Below are 18,273 nucleotides of genomic sequence, written 5' to 3' on the forward strand. Positions count from 1 at the left end.
GACAGAGGAATAAAATAGACACTAGTATTGCTGAATGTATATACATGTCTGTATAACCTATGTGATTCTGCAACCTGTACACTTGAAAACATGAGAGATTATACCCCATTTGATTCAAATGTTAAAAAAAGAATGTTATGTCTCTACTTTGTATAACCAAAGATATGAAAAATTGTGCTGTATATGTATAATATGAATCATAATGCATTCTGCTGTCATATATAACAAATTACAATAAAATATACAAAACCAAAAAAAAGAAAGCATAGTCTAGTCCAAGGTCACAAAAATATATACATTTATATTTTCTTCTAAGAGTATTATAGTTTTGGCTCATATTTAGTCTGTGACTCATTTTGAGTTAGTTTTTGTATATGGTCTGAGGTCGAGGTCTAACCCCATCCTTTTGTATCACTTGTTGAAGTGACAAAGTGACTATTATTTACCCCATTGAGTTTGTTTTGGAACCCTTGAAGAGTTGGGGGATGTAGTTGAGTGGTAGAGTGCTTGCCTAGCATGTGCAGAGTCCTGGGTTGAATCCCTAGTATGGAAGTAAGGAAGAAAGATGACTTGACTGTAAACATGAAAGTTAGTTTCTGGACTCCCACATCTATGACCTATGTATGTGTCTATGCATATGCCAATATCACACTTCTGTCTTCATTACTACAGTTTGTAATAAGTTTTGAAATTAGGAGTGTGAATCTTTCAACTCTGTTCTATCTTTCAAGATTATTTTGTCTATTCTGGACCCCTTAAATTTTCATATGAATTTTAGTAATCAGCTCTTTATTTTTTTTTAAAGAGAGAGGGAGAGAGAGAGAGAATTTTTTTAATACTTATTTTTTAGTATTTGGCAGACACAACATCTTTTTGTATGTGGTGCTGAGGATCAAACCCAGGCCGCACACATGCCAGGCGAGTGCGCTACTGCTTGAGCCACGTCCCCAGCCCAATTATCAGTTCTTTAATTTCTGCAAAGAATCCAGCTGGGATCTCATGATGGAGATTGCATTAAATTTATAGATCAAATTGGGGAATACTGTCATCCTAACAATATTAAGTCTTCTAATTCATAACCATGGGATAAAGTTGCATATATTTAATTTTATTTATTTATTTATTTATTTATTTGTGTGTGTGTGTGTGTGTGTGTGTGTATGGTACTAGGGATTAAACCCAGGAGTGTTCTACTACTGAATTACATCCTCAGCCCTTTTTGTGTGATTTTTGAGACAGGATTTCAACCAAATTGCCAAAGCTGCTCTCAAACTTGAGATTCTTCTGAGTCTCCTGAGCATCTGGGATTATAGGCCTACACCATCATCCCTGGATTGTAGTTTTCTTTTCTGGTGACATTAATATCTCGTTTTTGTATCTAGGTAATAAAACATCACAGAATGAATTACAAAGAACACACTCCTACCTTTTTTCTAAGAGTTTGTGAAAACCAGGCACAATGGCGCATGCCTATAATCCAAGGACTAACGATAATTCTTTTTTTTTTTTTTTTTAGAGAGAGAGAGAGAGAGAGAATTTTTTTTAATATTTATTTTTTAGTTCTCGGCGGACACAACATCTTTGTTGGTATGTGGTGCTGAGGATCGAACCTGGGCCGCCCGCATGCCAGGCAAGCGCGCTACCACTTGAGCCACATCCCCAGCCCGATAATTCTTTTATTTATTTATTTTTTTGTACCAGGAATTGAACTCAAGGGCACTTTACCACTGAGCTACATCCCCAGCCCTTTTTGTTTTTTGAGACAGGGTCTCACTCGTTTGCTTAATGCCTTGAATTTGAAATCCTTCTGCCTTAGCCCCTGAGTCATTGGGATTATAGTCATGCCCAATAATTCTTCTTTAAATGTTTGGTAGAAAGGTTGAGGTTCCAGCTCAGTTGTAGAGCACCTGCTAGCAAGTGCAAGACACTGAGTATGATCCCCAGAACCAGGAGGAGGAAAAGTTTAAATGTTTGGTAGAATTTACAACAAGTCATATAGATCTGGACTTTGCTCTGCAAGAAGTTTTTGGATTACTAATTCAGCCTCTTTTCTGCTACAGATCTGTTGAGATTTTCTATTTCTTCAAGTCCATTTTACTAGTTTGTGTCCTTCTAGGAATTTGTCCTTGTCATCCAAGTTGTTTAATTTTTTAGCATACAAATGTTCATAATATTCTCTAATAATTCATTTTCTTTTTTATAAGGTCAATTGTGATGTTTTCTCTTTCACTCTTATTTTTAGTAATTTGAGTCTTCTGTTTTTCTTGATTCATCTAGGTAAAAGTTTGCTAATACTGTTCCAAGAAGCCGGGCATGTTGGTATGTACCTGTAATCCCAGTTACTGAGGAGGCTGAGGCAGAAGGATCACAAGTTTGAGGCCCTAAGCAATTCAGTGAGATCTTGTGTGAAAAAAAAAAAAAAAAAAAAAAAGCTGGGGGATGTAGCTTGGTGTGGCATCCCTGGGTTCAATTCTCCATACCAAACAACAAACAAAAAACCAGGGGATACTGAAACAAACTACATCTGGGCATCATAGCTTCTACCTGTAGTTCCAGCTATTCCAGAGGTGAGGCAGGAGAATGGCTTAAGCCTAGAAGTTTGAGGCCAGCCTTGGCAATGTAGTGAGAACCCTGTTAGAAAACAAATAAATTAAAAAGAAAGGTGGCACACACCTGTAATCCCAGCAATTTGGGAAGCTGAGGCAAGAGGATCACAAATTTGAGGCCAGCCTCAGTCATTTAGTGAGGCCCCCAGCAACTTGGCAAGACCCTGTCTCAAAATAAAAGGAGAGGAGATGTAGCTCAGTGGTACAGTGCCCTGGGTTCCGTCCCCAGTACCAAGAGAAAGAGAGAAGGAAGAGAGGGAGGGAAGCAAGGAAGAAAGAAAGAAATCAACTACAGATTAAATATATCTAACCTGAAAACCTCCAAAATCCAAAACTCTTTGAGAACTAACAGGATGTCACAATTGAGAATGTCCCCTCCTAACCTCATGTTCATATTTCATATACACCTTCAATACATAGCCCGAAGGTAACCATCAGTCATAATGCAGGTACGCTAAAAATATTGTACAAGATTACCTTTGGGCAGCTGGGTGAGGTGGTGCATGCCTGTGATCCCAGTGGCTTGGGAGGCTGAGGCAGGAGGATCATGAGTCCAAAGCTAGCCTCAGCAAAAGTGAGACACTAAGTAACTCTTTGAGACCCTGTCTCTAAATAAAATACAAAAAAAAAAAAAAAAAAAAAGCTGGGGATGTGGCTCAGTGGTAGACTGCCCCTGAGTTCAATACCCAATACCGCCCTCCTGCAAAAAAATAAGATTAACTTTGGGCTATATGTAGAGAGTACTGAACCCAATATATAAAGACTTGGATATCACAACTGTCAATCTGGTTATGATAACCTAAACAGTTACTAAGTGACTAACATAGGGAAAGCCTATACTGGACTACCCTATGCTGGACAAAGGGATGATTCACATCCAGGTTAGGACAAGGAAGGACAGCACAAGATTTCATCACACACCTCAAAGTGGCATGCAAATTTAAAACTTATGCATTGTTTATTTCTGGAATTTTCATTTAATACTTTCAGAACAGGTGATCATGCTTATTGAAACCTTACACAGCAAAATCAAGGATTAGGGCAACTACCATAATAGGTGAAAGCATGCAGCACAGAGCTTCTCATATGGTGAAGTCTCAGTTTCTCATATGGTGAAGAGTAGCTTATAACTACAAAGCAAGAGACACTTGATAATCTGCTCAGAGGTATATACCAGTTATGTGGTGGAGCTCTAATGGGAATTTCAGATGATGTGATTTCAAAATTCCACTCCTTCCATTACACCATACTAGCAGAATATTTTAAGTCTCTCTCTATATATTATTTTTTGCTCTTCACCAATGAGCTCCATTCCCTAAATTCTTTTTCTTTTTCTTTCTTTCTTTTTTTTTTTTTTTTTTTGGTACCAGGGATTGAACTCAGGGGCACTCCACCACTGAGTCACATCCTCAGCCCTATTTTGTACTTTATTTAGAGACAGGGTCTCACTGAGTTGCTTAGCACCTAGATTTTGATGTGGCTGGCTTTGAACTCACAATCCTCCTGCCTCAGCCTCACGAGCTGCTGGGATTACAGGTGTGTACCCCCATGCCAGCAAACCCTTTTTATTTTGAAATAAGGCCTCACTAAATTGCTGAGGCTGCCCTTGAACTTATCATCCTTCTGCCTCAGCTTCCCACGTTTCTGGGATTACAGGAGTGTGCCACCATGTCCAGCTAGACCAGAGTTCTAACTTTCCAGATCAGTGTAAATTTTAATATTTTCCTATTATAAACTTAATAATACTCACAGAAATATAGTCATACTCAGCTGGGAGTGGTGACACACACCTGTCAACCCAGGGGCTCAGGAGACTGAGGAAGGAGGATCATGAGTTCAAAGCCAGACTTAGCAATTTAGCGAGGCCCCAAGAAACTCAGTGAGACCCTGTCCCTAATGAAATATTTAAAAAGGGCTGGAGATGTGGCTCAGTTGTTAAGCACTGCTGGGTTCAATCCCTGGTACAAAAAAATATAGGGGCTGGGGATGTGGCTCAAGGGTAGCGCGCTCGCCTGGCATGCGTGTGGCCCGGGTTAGATCCTCAGCACCACATACAAACAAAGATGTTGTGTCCGCCGAGAACTAAAAAATAAATATTAAAATTCTCTCTATCTCTCTTGCTCTCTCTTAAAAAAAAAAAAAAATATATATATATATATATATGTGTGTGTGTGTGTGTATATATATTATATATATATATATATATATATATATATATTCTACACACACACTCATAGAAATATAAATCAACTTATTATACCATCCAGAATACATATATTTTCTTTAAGCTTTTTTTTTTTTTTTGGTTTGTTTTGTTTTTTGTACTGGGAATTTATTTAATCCAGGGACCCTTTACCACTGAGCTATATGACCAGGTATTTATTTTCATTTTGAGTCAGGGTCAGTCTAGACGATTTAGGGAGCTCTGTCTCAAAAATAAAAAAAAAATAAATAAAAAGGACCGGGAGGGGCTGGGGCTTGGGTTCATCTGTAGCACAATTGCCTGGCATGTGTGAGGCACTGGGTTCGATTCTCAGCACCACATATAAATAAATAAAATAAAGGTCTATCCACAACTAAAAAAAAAAAAAAAAAAAAAGAGCCTTGGCAACCTAGTGAGACCCTGACTCAAAATAAAAAAATAAAGGGATTGGGGATTGGGGATGTAACCCTGTAGTGCGCCCTGAGTTCAACACCAGTACCAAATTTTAAAAAAAAATTTGTTTTAAATAAATAAATTAATGCATGAATTGTGTTTCGTTTCTTTTCTTTTCTTTTTTTTTTTTTTTGTACTAGAGATTGAACCCAGGGGCACTTTACTACTGAGTTATATCCCCATTCCTTTCTATTTTTTATTTCGAGAGAGGATGTCGCTAAATTGCCAAGTCCAGCCTCGAATTTCAGATCCTCCTGCCTCAGCCTCCTCAGTTGCTGGTATTAGAGGCATGCAACACTTCACTCGGCTGTTTTCGTTTTTGATAACCTCTGCAGTGTTCATTCTTTTAATAGAATCTTTGTGCTTCTGATTATTTCTTCAGGATATGTTCCTAGAAGTGATATTACTGGGTCAAAGAGAATGGAGCGCTTAAAGGCTCTCAATTATTCAAGAAATGCTGGGTCAAAGAGGATAGCCCATTCAAAGTTTTTCAAATAAAAATAAACATTGCCAAACTGCTTTCAAGGAAACATTGCTAATTCATAATTCACCAGCAGTTTGGGAGAGTGCCTGGCTCACAGGAATTTAAAACAAAACAAAACTGCTTTTTTCCCATTTTTTAAAAATTCGCACATTATGAATATTATAGTGGAATTCATTGTTACATATTTGCACATGCATACAATATAACACTATAATTTGGATATCCCCTTTCAAATTCTGCTCTTTTGATAAATGAGAAACGGTGCGTTTATTTCTTTGATTAGTAAGGCTGAACGTTCTTTCCTGCAATATATATTTCTTCTTTAGTGGATTGCCGATTACTCCTTTGCTCTCATCTTTCTACCGGGGTGGTTTTATTCCTAGAAAGCTGGTTTTACAATATAAGCTTCATTTATTTGGAAAAAAAAAATCTCGGTTTGTTAGTCCGTAACTGCAGAGGCCCACAAAGGCGCGCTCACCACCCGGGAACTTTGCAGACTGCTTTCAGTCCCCATAGCGGAAACAGAGGTTTTCACAAATCGCTAGAGTGGGAATTGCTGCAAAGGCGTCGGCTCTCCATGTATCGGGAGCAACATCTCGCGGGATTTCAGTACTCCTCGGGGGTCTCCGGCCTGACTACAAGTCCCGATATAAAACGCGACGTGAGGCCCGAGCGACCAAATGAAGGCTCGGAACCAAGGTCACGTGTTCTCTGCGTCAGGCGTCCGGTCATCTCTCCCACGCCTTTTTCTTCAGCTTCCATCTTGGTCGCCATTTTGTGCGAGAGGTTCTGGAAACTCCGAGTCCCGCCGACTCTATGGTCGAGCGTTTCGGGGATCGACCAATCGTAACCCAGATCTAAAGGGAAAGCCCCGCCTTTACCCGCATAGAGGCGGGAATTGCCACGAAGCTCCTGTGGAGAGAGAGGAAGAAGCTTCAGAAAACCAATAAGAAAGGGGGAGTCGATGACGTCAACCAATGGGAATACGGGGGATTGCGACCAATGAACGCGGAGGGACCCCGGGACACGTGGGTGGGGGAGCTGAGCCCTGAGCCCAAGGGCTAAAGCAGAGAGGTGAGTCAGTCACCTTGAGCAGGGCGAGCGCAGTGGGCCAAGCAGAGGCCGTAGGGCAGTGGGAGTGCAGGTGACTTGGGGCCGGGAGTCAAGCGATCTGTAGGGTTGTAGGCTTGACCCTAAGGAGAGGTATTTGTCCCCAGGGCTGGGAGAGACGATGGGGGATCTATAGCTTTGTCAATTAATGTTAATTACCAACGGTAATGAGCGATAAACGGCCACTGGTGGGGTGAGGAGACATCTGTGTAACATGGGCAAGCAGGACCTTGTTCGGCATTTGCCCAGTTTCCGCCTCCAGTCTTCCCAGGAGACAGTCCCCTTTCGCAACATTTCTCTCTTGGGGCCTGATCTTTTATTTTTTTCGGTGCTCCCTCACTTTCTCTCTGCAAAGCCGCTGTGCAGAAAGTGGTGGACCCGGAATCAGCCTTCTGACCTCTAATGCCCTCAGCTGGGGCACGGTGCATGGAAGAGAGGGTACAGAGAAGACGGGGTGGGAGATGAAGGAGACATAAGAAGGCCGCCGCTATATACAATTTTTCCTTTTTTTTTTTTTTTTTAAATCTATGCAGACTGAAAAAATGCAGACCACCGGGGCACTGCTCATTTCTCCGGCTCTGGTAAGCTGCGGCTCCGGGGTGCCCTGTAGTGCCATGTGTGGTGTGGGAGTCATCGGTGTTTAATGAATGGACTGAGGAGCATGGCGTTCTGATGATGTTGGCCCCTTGGGGAGGCTGTAGGATGTGAAACAGGTAACCCCTGTTTATTTGGGCCTGTAAACCAAGCTATCTTGGCTTTGAAGTGTCCTCTGAGAGTTTAGATCCGACCTTTACCCTCAGTCTGGCTCAGCCATAGCCATAGCCAGACAGTCCACTAATTAATGATTCTTCACTTTGCGCATTAGAATCTCCTGGGGGCTTTTAAAAATCTTAATGCCCAGACTGCACCTTAGACCAATTGCACAGACGCTGGGAGGGGGGTAGAAACCCAGGATTATTTTTTAGAACTTCCCAGGTGATTTCAATGTTCAGCCAAGTCTGAGAACCATTGCACTAAAGAATATTTTTTAAGAAGTGGTGTTACAGAGGGTTCTCCTTAGATGGCTTAGATGGCTGTTCCATTGGAAGTGGTAGCAATGGGTAGATTTTGACAAATTTTCTTCCTCTGATTCCTTTGGTGATCTGGGTACAAACCCTTCTTGGACCTGGTTTGATATAAGTGTGCATTCTTATTATATTCTGGGAAACTGAGGTTGTACATATAGAAGTGAACTTTGGCACATGTATTATATTGTTTTGGTTTGAGTTTTAGTGCTGGGGATGGAACCCAGAACCCTGTACATGTTAACCATGTGTTACACGACTGAGCTGCACCTTAGCCTAGTACATGGTTCAAAATTGTGATAGTTGCCACTGCCAACTGCACCAGGCTCTGGGGCAGCTCTGGTGTGGGCTTGCCTGGTAGAAACAGGAATAAATTACTTGACCTTGAAGTACATTGGATTTTATCTGTTTATGACTTTGTAGTCATGTTTAGAGAAGCTCATCAATGAGGATTTTTTTTTTCTTGCCTGATTTGGAGACATATGTCTTTCTGATTTTACAGATCCGCTGTAGTAGGGGTCTGATCAGGCCTGTGTCTGCCTCCTTCCTGAGTAGACTAGAGGACTCATCTAAACAGGTAAGGAAATAAGGCCCCTTTTAGAGATCTCCCCAGGAGAGGTCTTTCCGTTTGGTTTGCTTTTAGGCCTAAGGAGGACAATTAAAGGACTATGATGCTCTTAATAGTTCTGTTGCACCAAAAATGAGCATTGTGGGTTAGAAACTTGGAACAATGGGGTGTGCTTAACCACAAAACTTCACTGGCCCTATCTGAATACAGACCCTAAGGCCAATTCCCAGTGTACTTTCTGCATTCAGGATTCTGTACTTGTCAGTTTGCCAGCAGTTTCAGAGCTCAGGTGGGTGGGGTGTGGAGTAGAATCAGCCATCTGTCCCAATGCCATACTTTCCTTTCTTTCTCCTCCTTCTAGACTTCCTACAGCAGCAGCTCCCCACTCCAGGTGGCCAGACGGGAGTTCCAGACCAGTGTTGTCTCCCGGGACATTGACACAGCAGCCAAGTTCATTGGTGCTGGGGCTGCCACAGTTGGTGTAGCCGGATCAGGGGCTGGCATTGGAACTGTGTTTGGCAGCTTGATCATTGGCTATGCCAGGTAAGTTTGAGGTGGCCCAAAGCATCTCCCACTGTAAGTTTCACCCTGTTTAAGCAAATCTTCAGTAAGGGGTGCTCCCTACTGGAGCCCTCAGTTTGATTTCATCTACCTCTCACTTTTTCCAGTGACCTCTAAACCAGAATCTAAATATGTGTCCAACAATTTAGACTCTCCAAATTGTTGCTTTACTTGCCTACCAAATTCCTGAGATCCCTGCAGGCTAGGCCCTCCCAGTCATAGCACACTCTTCACCTCACCCTCCCGTGCCCCCTACCCCTACCCACACTCATTTTTTTCCTCTCCCTGGGTTGGCATCTGTGTCTGTCCCTGGCAGGAACCCGTCTCTCAAGCAACAGCTCTTCTCCTATGCCATTCTGGGCTTTGCCCTGTCTGAAGCCATGGGGCTCTTCTGTTTGATGGTCGCCTTCCTCATCCTCTTCGCCATGTGAGGCTACATGGGGGTCACCCACGGGTCCCTGCTGCTTCGACTCCACTGGTGCTGGAGTGTGCTGAGCTGTACCATTAAATGATGTTTCTCTAAACCCATGCCTTTGTCTCTGTCCTTTGACCTTGGAGAGAACCTAGGTGGGAAGAGGGACTTGGGTCAGCTATTGGTAATTAGGAAGTCCTTGGGGCTAGAGAAACCACTGCCACAACAGTGGCAACATGGAAAATTCTCATCTCTCAGAGGAATGTGAATTTATCCAAATAATAATTGTACCTTTTCTTCAAATTAGTATATTAATATGTAACATTTTTGAGGGACTTAATTTGCATCAAGCTCTATACCAAGTAGTTTTGTCTGTTTCTTTTTGTTTTTGTACCAGAGATTGAACCCAGGGGTGCTTAACCACTGAGCCACATCCCTAGCCCATTTTATATTTAGAGACAGGATCTCACTGAGACTGGCTTTGAACTTGTGATCCCCCTGCCTCAGTCTGCCAAGCCCCTGGGGTTATAGGTACATGCCAACACACCCAGCTTGTACTAAGTGTTACAACAATGGTTTTATGAATTATAAGCACACCCATTAAACCAGTTTCATAAATGAGAGACCCATGCTTAGGGAAGCAAAATAACTTGTCCAGAGTCACAGGGCTGATAAGAGGCAGAATCCCCAGTTCTCCCTAGGCCAGCCTGACTCTTTCATTATTAATTGGTTAGCTTTGCTTTTGGGGGTGGGTGGGAGGTGGTGCTGGGGATTGAACTCAGGGCTATTTTACCACTGAGCCACATCCCCAGCCCTTATTATTTTATGAGATTGGGTCCCACTAAGTTGCCTTGAGGTGATGATCCTTCTGCCTTAGCTTCCCAAGTTGCTGGACACAGGCATACACCTCTGCACCCAGCAAGTAAGATATAACTAAACTGGATTGTTTGACACAGAATCCCACTTTTGCCCAGGCTAGCCTGGACTCGGCCTTGGAAGTAACTAGGGCTATAGGTACACTCTTCCATGCCCAGCTAGCTCTTTTTTTTTTTTTTTTTGTTGGTCTTTCAAAACATTACATAGTTCTTAATACATCATATTTCACAGTTTGATTCAAGCGGGTTATGAACTCCCAACTTTACCCCGTATACAGATTGCTGTATCACATCAGTTACCCTTCCATTGATTGACATATTGCCTTTCTAGTGTCTGATGTATTCTGCTGTCAGTCCTATTCTCTACTATCTCCCCTCCCCTCCCCTCCCCTTTTCTCTCTCTACCCCTTCTACTGTAAATCATTTTTTCCATTTGTATTATCTTGTCTTACCCCTCCTTTCCTCTTATATATCATTTTGTATAACCCTGAGGATCGCCTTCCATTTCCATGCGATTTCCCTTCTCACTCCCTTCCAGCTAGCTCTTTTAAGCCCTAGCAGGAGTAAGCCATGGACAAAATAATGCAGAGGTGCTTGGGGACATGATTTGTGTTCAATAGGATGGTTTCAAAGGGAATTGTACCTCAGTTTACTGCAAAACTTCTGTGAAATAGTAAAACCAAGAACTTTTCTAATAATGTTAAGAACACTTTCCAAACTGGGCACAGTGGTGCATGCCTGTAATCCCAGTGACTCAGGAGACTGAAGCAGAAGGATTGCAAGTTTGAGGCCAGCTTTAGCAACTTAGACCCTGTCTCAAAATAAAAAGGACTAGGGTAAAGTGGTAGAGTGCCTCTAGGTTTAATTCCCAGTACCCAAAGAGTTAAAATACATTGACTAGGGATAACCAGGTGCAGTGGCACAGCCTGTAATCCTAGCAGCTCAAACAGTGTGCTAAGCAAGTCAGTGAGACCCTGTCTCTAAATAAAATGCAAAATAGGCCTGGGGATATGTCTCAGTGGTCAAGTGCCCCTGGGTTCAATCCCCAGTACCCATCCCTCGCCCCCACGAAAAAAAAAAAAAAAAAGACTGGATAGGGGTGTAGCTCAGTGGTAGATCTTGCTTGCATGTTTGTAGCATGTTACAGGGCCCTGGGTTCAATCCCTAGAACCCGCACCTCCCTGCCAAAAAAGAAAAGAAGTGGATTTAATGTACATGCAATTTATTTTATTTTTTTAAGAGAGAGAGAGAGAATTTTTAATATTTATTTCTTAGTTCTCGGCGGACACAACATCTGTTGGTATGTGGTGCTGAGGATTGAACCCGGGCCGCATGCATGCCCGGCGAGCGTGCTACCGCTTGAGCCATATCCCCAGCCCCTGTACATGCAATTTAAAGAAAGTTCTACAGGTACTTAGGCACTAAGCTGCTTCCTAGGGGATTTGAGGGAGGCAAAGAAATCTAAAAGGTTCTTGCTCTCAAGAATTTGGGGTCATTAACAGACTGTAAATAATGCCTTACATTATCAAATATGTTAGTACAGGAAGCTATGTGCCTATGGAAGTTTCAAAAGGAGAAATCAAGGAGGTCTGCATTAGGTGTAATAACATGGGCTGACATTTGAGCACTTTCCATGATTAACTTCACATTCCAATGAACAAGACGTTTGATAGAAAAATGGAGGGAAAGCTCAGAGAGGTGAGGCATCCTGCCTAAAGTCACACAGCTGGCTAGTAAAGCTAGGATTCAAACTCCAGAACCTGTTTTCTTATCACTGTCTTGACTCATTTGTCATTTGCCCAAGTTAAGTGACATGTCCAGGGTCATACAGCAGGCCAGCAATTCCATTCCAAGTCCATCTGACATTTAATCATCAATCATGGCCTTTCCACTTTAAGATTTCTCAACCTTGGCATATTTAGGGCCAGAAAATTCACTTTTGAAGGGGAAGTAGTCTCCTACACAATGTATGTTTAGCAGCATCCCAGTTCTCTACCTACTAGATGTCAGTATCAACTAACCCCAACCCCAGGTTGTGCAACGAATTAACAAATGTCAGATATTAACAGATATCCCCTGGCTAAGAGGCAAATTCATACCCAGTGAGAACTAGTAGTCTATCAATCTACTGATTCTGTTGGCTTCTTCACCTTAAGTTACTCAAGTTTGCCTACAGAGCCCAGGAATCTCAAGGCCAAAGAGAAGGTATGGGACTGAGGTTAGAGTGGCAGCTGATGTGTCACCAAGGGAGCAATGGATGAACTGGTAATGCTGTTACACAAATGGAACACCATAACCCTTTGGGATATAACATTGGCATCATTGCGAGGTCACTTGCTCTGGAGGTAATCAAGGAACACCCCCAGGGAAGGCAACTGCCTTTTTGTTACTGTGGTGTGCCAGGAACCTATTTTTACCAAGAGTCCAGTAAAAATCTCCCTTTGGGATTCCAAACAGTCCTGGAATTCCTAGATCTAAAACCCAAATTGGGCCTTGTGCATTGTCCCATGTCTGTAATCCCAGCAACTTGGGAGACTAAGGAAGGAGGATCACAAGTTCAGGTCCTCCTCAGCATAAGCGACTTAGTGAGACCCTGTCTCAAAAATAAAAAATAGGGCTGGGGATGTGGCTCAGTGGTTAAGTGCCCTTGGGTTCAATCCCCCATACCAAAAAATAAAATAAATGAAAAATAAGAAGGTCTGGGGATGTAGCCCAGTAGTAAAGTGAAAGTGTCCCTGAGTTCAATTCACAGTACAAAAAAAAAAAAAATGGAAGTGTGGTTGGTAGGATCAAGGAGTCCTTGGGCGTCAGAGAAGATACTCCCATATCCATAACATAGGTTCTTTATGTAGCTTCTATGATCTACAGGTTGGTACATGGATGGGACCATTTTCCTTAGTACAAAATATTTGTAAGTGAATACAGAAATGTATTGTTCTTGGGAGAGGGTCTTATTTTTATTCTTAGAGGGCAAAAACCAATTAGAAACCGGGGCTAGGATGTAGCTCAGTGGTAGAGTATTTTCCTAGCATGTGTGAGGCACTGGGTTCGATTCTCAGTACCACATAAAAATAAAAATAAGTAAAATAAAGGTATTGTCCATCTACAACTAAAAGAAAATTTTTAAAAAATAATAATAATTAGAAACCACCACACAGTCACACCTGTGATCCCAACAACTTGTGATGCTGAGGCAGGAGGATCACAAATTCAAAGCTAGTCTGGACATCTAGTAGGTAGAGAATTGGGATGCTGCTAAGTCTGGACAACTTAGTGAGACGTTTTCTCAAAAATAAAAAAGGACTGGGGCCAGGCTTGGTGGCATACATCTGTAATCCCAGCAGCTCAGGAGGCTGAGACAGAAGGATTGAGAGTTCAAAGCCAGACTCAGCTACAGCGAAGCACTAAGCAACTCAGTGAGATCCTGTCTCTAAATAAAATAGAAAATAAGACGGGATGTGGCACGGTAGCAGAGTGCCCCTGAGTTCAATCCCTGGTGCAAAAAAAAAAAAAAAATGTAGCTTAGTGTTAGAGAATCCCTGGGCTCAATATGCAACAACAAAAAAGTAAGAGTATTGAGGGACAGCAGTGATGTGAACTCCAGGACACTTGTCAATCTATCCTTTAGGGGAGAGCACTTGCCATGAGCAAGCTGCTACCAAATATTGTGGCACCAAGAGATGGCTCAATGCAGGGTAGGCTCAAGCTGGGGAGTAAAAAGAGGGTTTGATCCAGGTTCTTCGGGGAAGACTGCTCAGACATCAACCTTCAGAGGCCACAGGAGTTGCTCTAGGAAGCACACTACTGCCCTCTGGCCAAGTTGCCAATGGAGAGCAGCCAGGTGTTGCCTTGGAAAAGTCGGTGAGCACTAGAAGCGCTGCCAGCTTACCTTGCCCTCATTCTCTGGCCCTTCTTCTCCCTCAGCTTCAAGGCCCCAGATTAAAACTCCAGGTGGTGAGCTGGTCCTTTAAGCAGCTGTGATCCTCTGTAGTCCTTCTCAGGCCTTGACTCGCAGTTTTTTTGTGCAATTTTAGCTCAGCCCTTCAAAAAGAAAATGGGCATCCCTGAGGAAGAGGAAGTAGAGGAAAAATCCTAAAAAGACCTGTGGCCAGGGGAAGGGCAACTGGCAACTATGTCCTTATTTCACTGAATGGCAGGCCCTAAAGATACAAAGATAGGTACCACTGCTTCCAGTCCTAGAGGAGGTCATTGAGTGGCCAGACAGATGAGTAACCAAACTACTAAAATAAAAAAAGTGGTATATGCTATAAGAAAGGTATGAGTAATCAGCTCTACCAAAGGAGGGGGCTGAGGATGTGGCTCAAGCGGTAGCGCGCTCGTCTGGCATGCATGTGGCCCAGGTTCGATCCTCAGCACCACATACAAACAAAGATGTTGTGTCCACCAAAAACTAAAAAATAAATATTAAAAAAAAAATTCTCTCTCTCTCTCTTAAAAAAAAAAAGGGGGGGCTGGGGATGTGGCTCAAGCGGTAGCGTGCTCGCCTGGCATGCGTGCAGCCCGGGTTCGATCCTCAGCACCACATACAAACAAAGATGTTGTGTCCGCCGAGAACTAAAAAAATAAATATTAAAAATTCTCTCTCTCTCTCTCTCTCTCTCTCTCTCTCCTCTCTCACTCTCTCTTTAAAAAAAAATCAAGCTAAAAAAAGAGTCCACTTCTGAACATGCTCATTCTCTCTCGCCAGCCTCTTCTGACTTTCTCTTAAAAAAAAAAAAAAATTCTCTCTCTCTTTCTCTCTCCTCTCTCACTCTCTCTTTAAAAAAAAAAAGGAGGGGGGGCTGGGGATGTGGCTCAGTGGTTAAGCGCCCTAAGGTTCAATCTCTGGTACCAAAAAAAAAAAAAAAAAAAGGAACAAAGGCTCAATAAAGAGAAAGGAGCTGGACAGGTGAAGGTGTCAGTTATTTGTGTAGTGCTTGCCACTTGTCAAAGCACTTCTGGAAATGTCACACTTAATTGTTAGGAAAACCTTGAGAGGTAGGAATTATCACCATTGTATAGATGCAACAACAGGCTGCAAAGAAGGAAAGAGTATGGATCAGATTAAAAACTTGAACCTCTTTTTTCTGAGTCTGTTTGTTATGCCTCATCACTACCACACCTTGCAGTTGAAAACAATGGTGCAGCAGTGAGGAGACACACCGAGGGATCCTCTCACACTACAGGCCATCTTTGGGCATCTGCAGTCTCTAGCCATGAAAGAGCTATGGTGTATTTTTATTTGTTTTCTTTCTATTTTGTACCAGGGATTGTACCCTGGGGCACTTAACCACAAAGACAGCCTCCAGCCCTTTTGAGACAGGGTTTTGCTAAACTGCTTAGGACCTTGCTAAACTGATGAGGCTGGCTTTGAACTTGAGATCCTCCTGCCTCAACTTCCCAAATCACCGGCATTACAAGCATGCACCACTGTGCCTGCTACGGAGTGATTTTTTGTGGCACTAGTGATTGAACCCAGGGGCGTTCATCGCTGGGGCTACATCCCCAGCCCTTTTAATTTTTTTTATTTTGACACAGTCTGGCTAAGATGCTAATACTGGACTCAAAATTTATGATCCTCCTGTTCCAGCCTCCCAAATACAGGGATTACAGGTTTGCACCACTGTACCCAACTGGTTTTATTCACTTTTAAAGGAGTTCAGAACTGAGCAGTGGCACATATCTGTAATCCCAATGATTTTGCAGGCTGAAGCAGAAGAATTCCAAGGCTGCCAAAGTGCAATGTGTAATCCCAGGGGTTCTGGAGGCTGAGGCAGGAAGATCAAGAGTTCAAAGCCAGCCTCAGCAATGGAAAGTCGCTAAGCAATTCAGTGAGACCCTGTATCTAAGTAAAATACAAAACAGGTCTGGGGAAGTGGCTCAGAGGTTGAGTGCCCCTGATTGCAATCCCCAGTACCATTAAAAAAAAAAAAAAAAGAAGAAGGATTACAAACTTGAGGCCAACCTGGGCAATTTAGTGAGAACTGTTTCAAAATAAAAAATAAAAAGGGCAGGGGAAGTAGATGTAGCTCTGTGATAGAGGACCCCTGAGGTTCAGTCCTCATTACCACGACCAAAAAAAAAAAAAAAGTGAATAAACCATATCATTTCAATAGGCATAGATGCACAGCACAACATTCAAAAGGTATGAGAAGGTATATTTCCTTTGACCCAATTTGTCAGCAACCATACCATTCAGAGGTAACCACTGTTGGTATTTTCTTTTGTATTTTTTTCACTAATATTCTGGCATCTTTATTACAGTGATAAAAATGTTATACCAACAAAACATAAAATCTGTATAAACTAGTGTATTGGTTCATTTTACTTCATTAGGTACTTAGATTAAGTACCTAAGCTATTTCAAGCCTGGTACTGGGTTCATGGATAACAAACACATGGCTTAGAGCCTCAAAGATGTGTGTATATGATAGGGGTGGAGAGTGATATGAGGCAAAGAATACCAAAGGACCATAAGTAGTACAAGGTAAAATATAGTAAATGTGGAAGAGTTCCAAGTAGTGACAATGTCACATAGCAGTTTCAATTTGTTTTCTGGAGTCAGACAAATTTGGCCTAGAGCCCCAGTCATTATGCCACTTGCTCTCAGAGTAACCTGTGTAAGTGACTGAACTTCAGTAAGCCTCTGTTTTTCCATCTGTCAGAACAGACTAATAATAGTCCTTACATCATAGGGTTGATGAAAGAAATAAGATAAAGAACCTGACATTGGGCTGGGGTTGTGGCTCAGTGGCAGAGCACTTGCCTAGCATGTGTGAGGCACTGGGTTCGATTCTCAGCATCTCATATGAAAAAATGAATAAAATAAAGGTCCATCAACATCTAAAAATAAATAAATAAGAACATGACATTAAGCATTCAATAATGTAAAAAATAATCTTTTACCTCTCAGTAAATATTGGCCATTAATATTCTGGTCTACAGTCCATTATTGGAAACTAGCAATACTCTGAAAAGCAGATTAAAAAAAAATTGGCAGCAAACTCCAAAGTGAGGCTAATAATCTTAACATTCGAATATGTACCCAAAGAAGTATGACCTTTCTACACTTCACTGCAGAAATATCAGTGTATTTGTTTACTGGGTGCTGCCCCTTAAGTATCTCACTTTAGATTTCTGAAACAACATCTGGCACTTCTGGTTTCCAGACATTATGAGTATGTACGTATTATTAATTAATTAATTAATTAATTAATTTTTGAAAGGCCTGTTTTTCTTAGTCCATAGGATTATTTCTTAAGGAATCCTCGAATGATTTATTCAGTTCTTGATTCCTGTAGATTAAAGGATTTCTTCGGAAGAAAAAGTGCTGAGTTTAGGAGTCAGGCCCGATTTTCCTTCCTTTTTACCAAGCTCCTCTAGGTCTGTTTCATTATCCCCAGGACAATGCCTAGTAACAGTGTGTGGCCTTTAGTAGGTCCTTCATAAATATATGTTGAATAAACTGAAACGAGGTGGCTTTTCACTCGTAGGTTCTGATTCCGTGCTCTCCAGGTTCTGCCCCAGGCAGGGGGCACTGGTAGCCTGCCCTTGGTGGACGACCGCGCTGGGAGGGAGGATCAATCACAGAGCCTCTCGGACTAGAAGGACGCTAAGGGAGTCAACTCCTCCAGTCCTATAGGATAACAGGATCCCTAGTCCTACCCCTGGGACACGTCTGAGGGAGGGTCGCTCTAGTTAAGGGAGGATATGCCTTTCCCCACCCTCGCCTTTTAACTTCTTCTCCCCTTTCCACACTCAAAAATGAAACATTCCAGGGAGCTAGGCTCTCAGCTCCTCCCGCAAGGCGCAGTGCTAGCGCGGGCCCAGAACCCTCACTGGCCCGCTAGTTCCCCCTCCCCCGCCTGGAGGACCGTAGGTGGACGCTCTTGCAGAGCGCCTCTCGCTGGTCGGGGCGGGGGTGGGAGGAGCCAGCG

General features: G+C 42.5%; 1 protein-coding gene and 1 long non-coding RNA gene across 4 annotated transcripts; one reads left to right on the plus strand and one right to left on the minus strand.

The window, feature by feature from the left end:
• Positions 1-6,156: 6,156 nt before the first annotated feature.
• LOC144376061 (uncharacterized) lies at positions 6,157-16,420 on the minus strand. Its single transcript, XR_013436103.1, has 2 exons — positions 14,226-16,420; positions 6,157-6,658 (listed from the first exon to the last, which is right to left on the minus strand). It is a non-coding gene; the product is annotated as an uncharacterized LOC144376061 (long non-coding RNA).
• On the plus strand, positions 6,717-9,577 carry Atp5mc1 (ATP synthase membrane subunit c locus 1). 3 transcript variants are annotated; one of them, XM_005321710.5, is made up of 5 exons: positions 6,717-6,820; positions 7,390-7,437; positions 8,423-8,497; positions 8,850-9,031; positions 9,366-9,577. In XM_005321710.5, the coding sequence occupies exons 2-5, from the start codon at positions 7,399-7,401 to the stop codon at positions 9,478-9,480; spliced, it is 411 nt and encodes a 136-aa protein (XP_005321767.1). In that variant the 5' UTR covers positions 6,717-6,820; positions 7,390-7,398; the 3' UTR covers positions 9,481-9,577. The 3 variants fall into 3 exon arrangements, with proteins under 3 accessions (XP_005321767.1, XP_005321765.1, XP_005321766.1); XM_005321708.4 differs by having other exon boundaries at positions 6,751-6,890; XM_005321709.4 differs by having other exon boundaries at positions 6,820-6,949.
• Positions 16,421-18,273: the final 1,853 nt, after the last annotated feature.

This window comes from Ictidomys tridecemlineatus, chromosome 3, assembly GCF_052094955.1.
Source record: "Ictidomys tridecemlineatus isolate mIctTri1 chromosome 3, mIctTri1.hap1, whole genome shotgun sequence".
Classification (NCBI taxonomy): Eukaryota; Metazoa; Chordata; class Mammalia; order Rodentia; family Sciuridae; genus Ictidomys; species Ictidomys tridecemlineatus.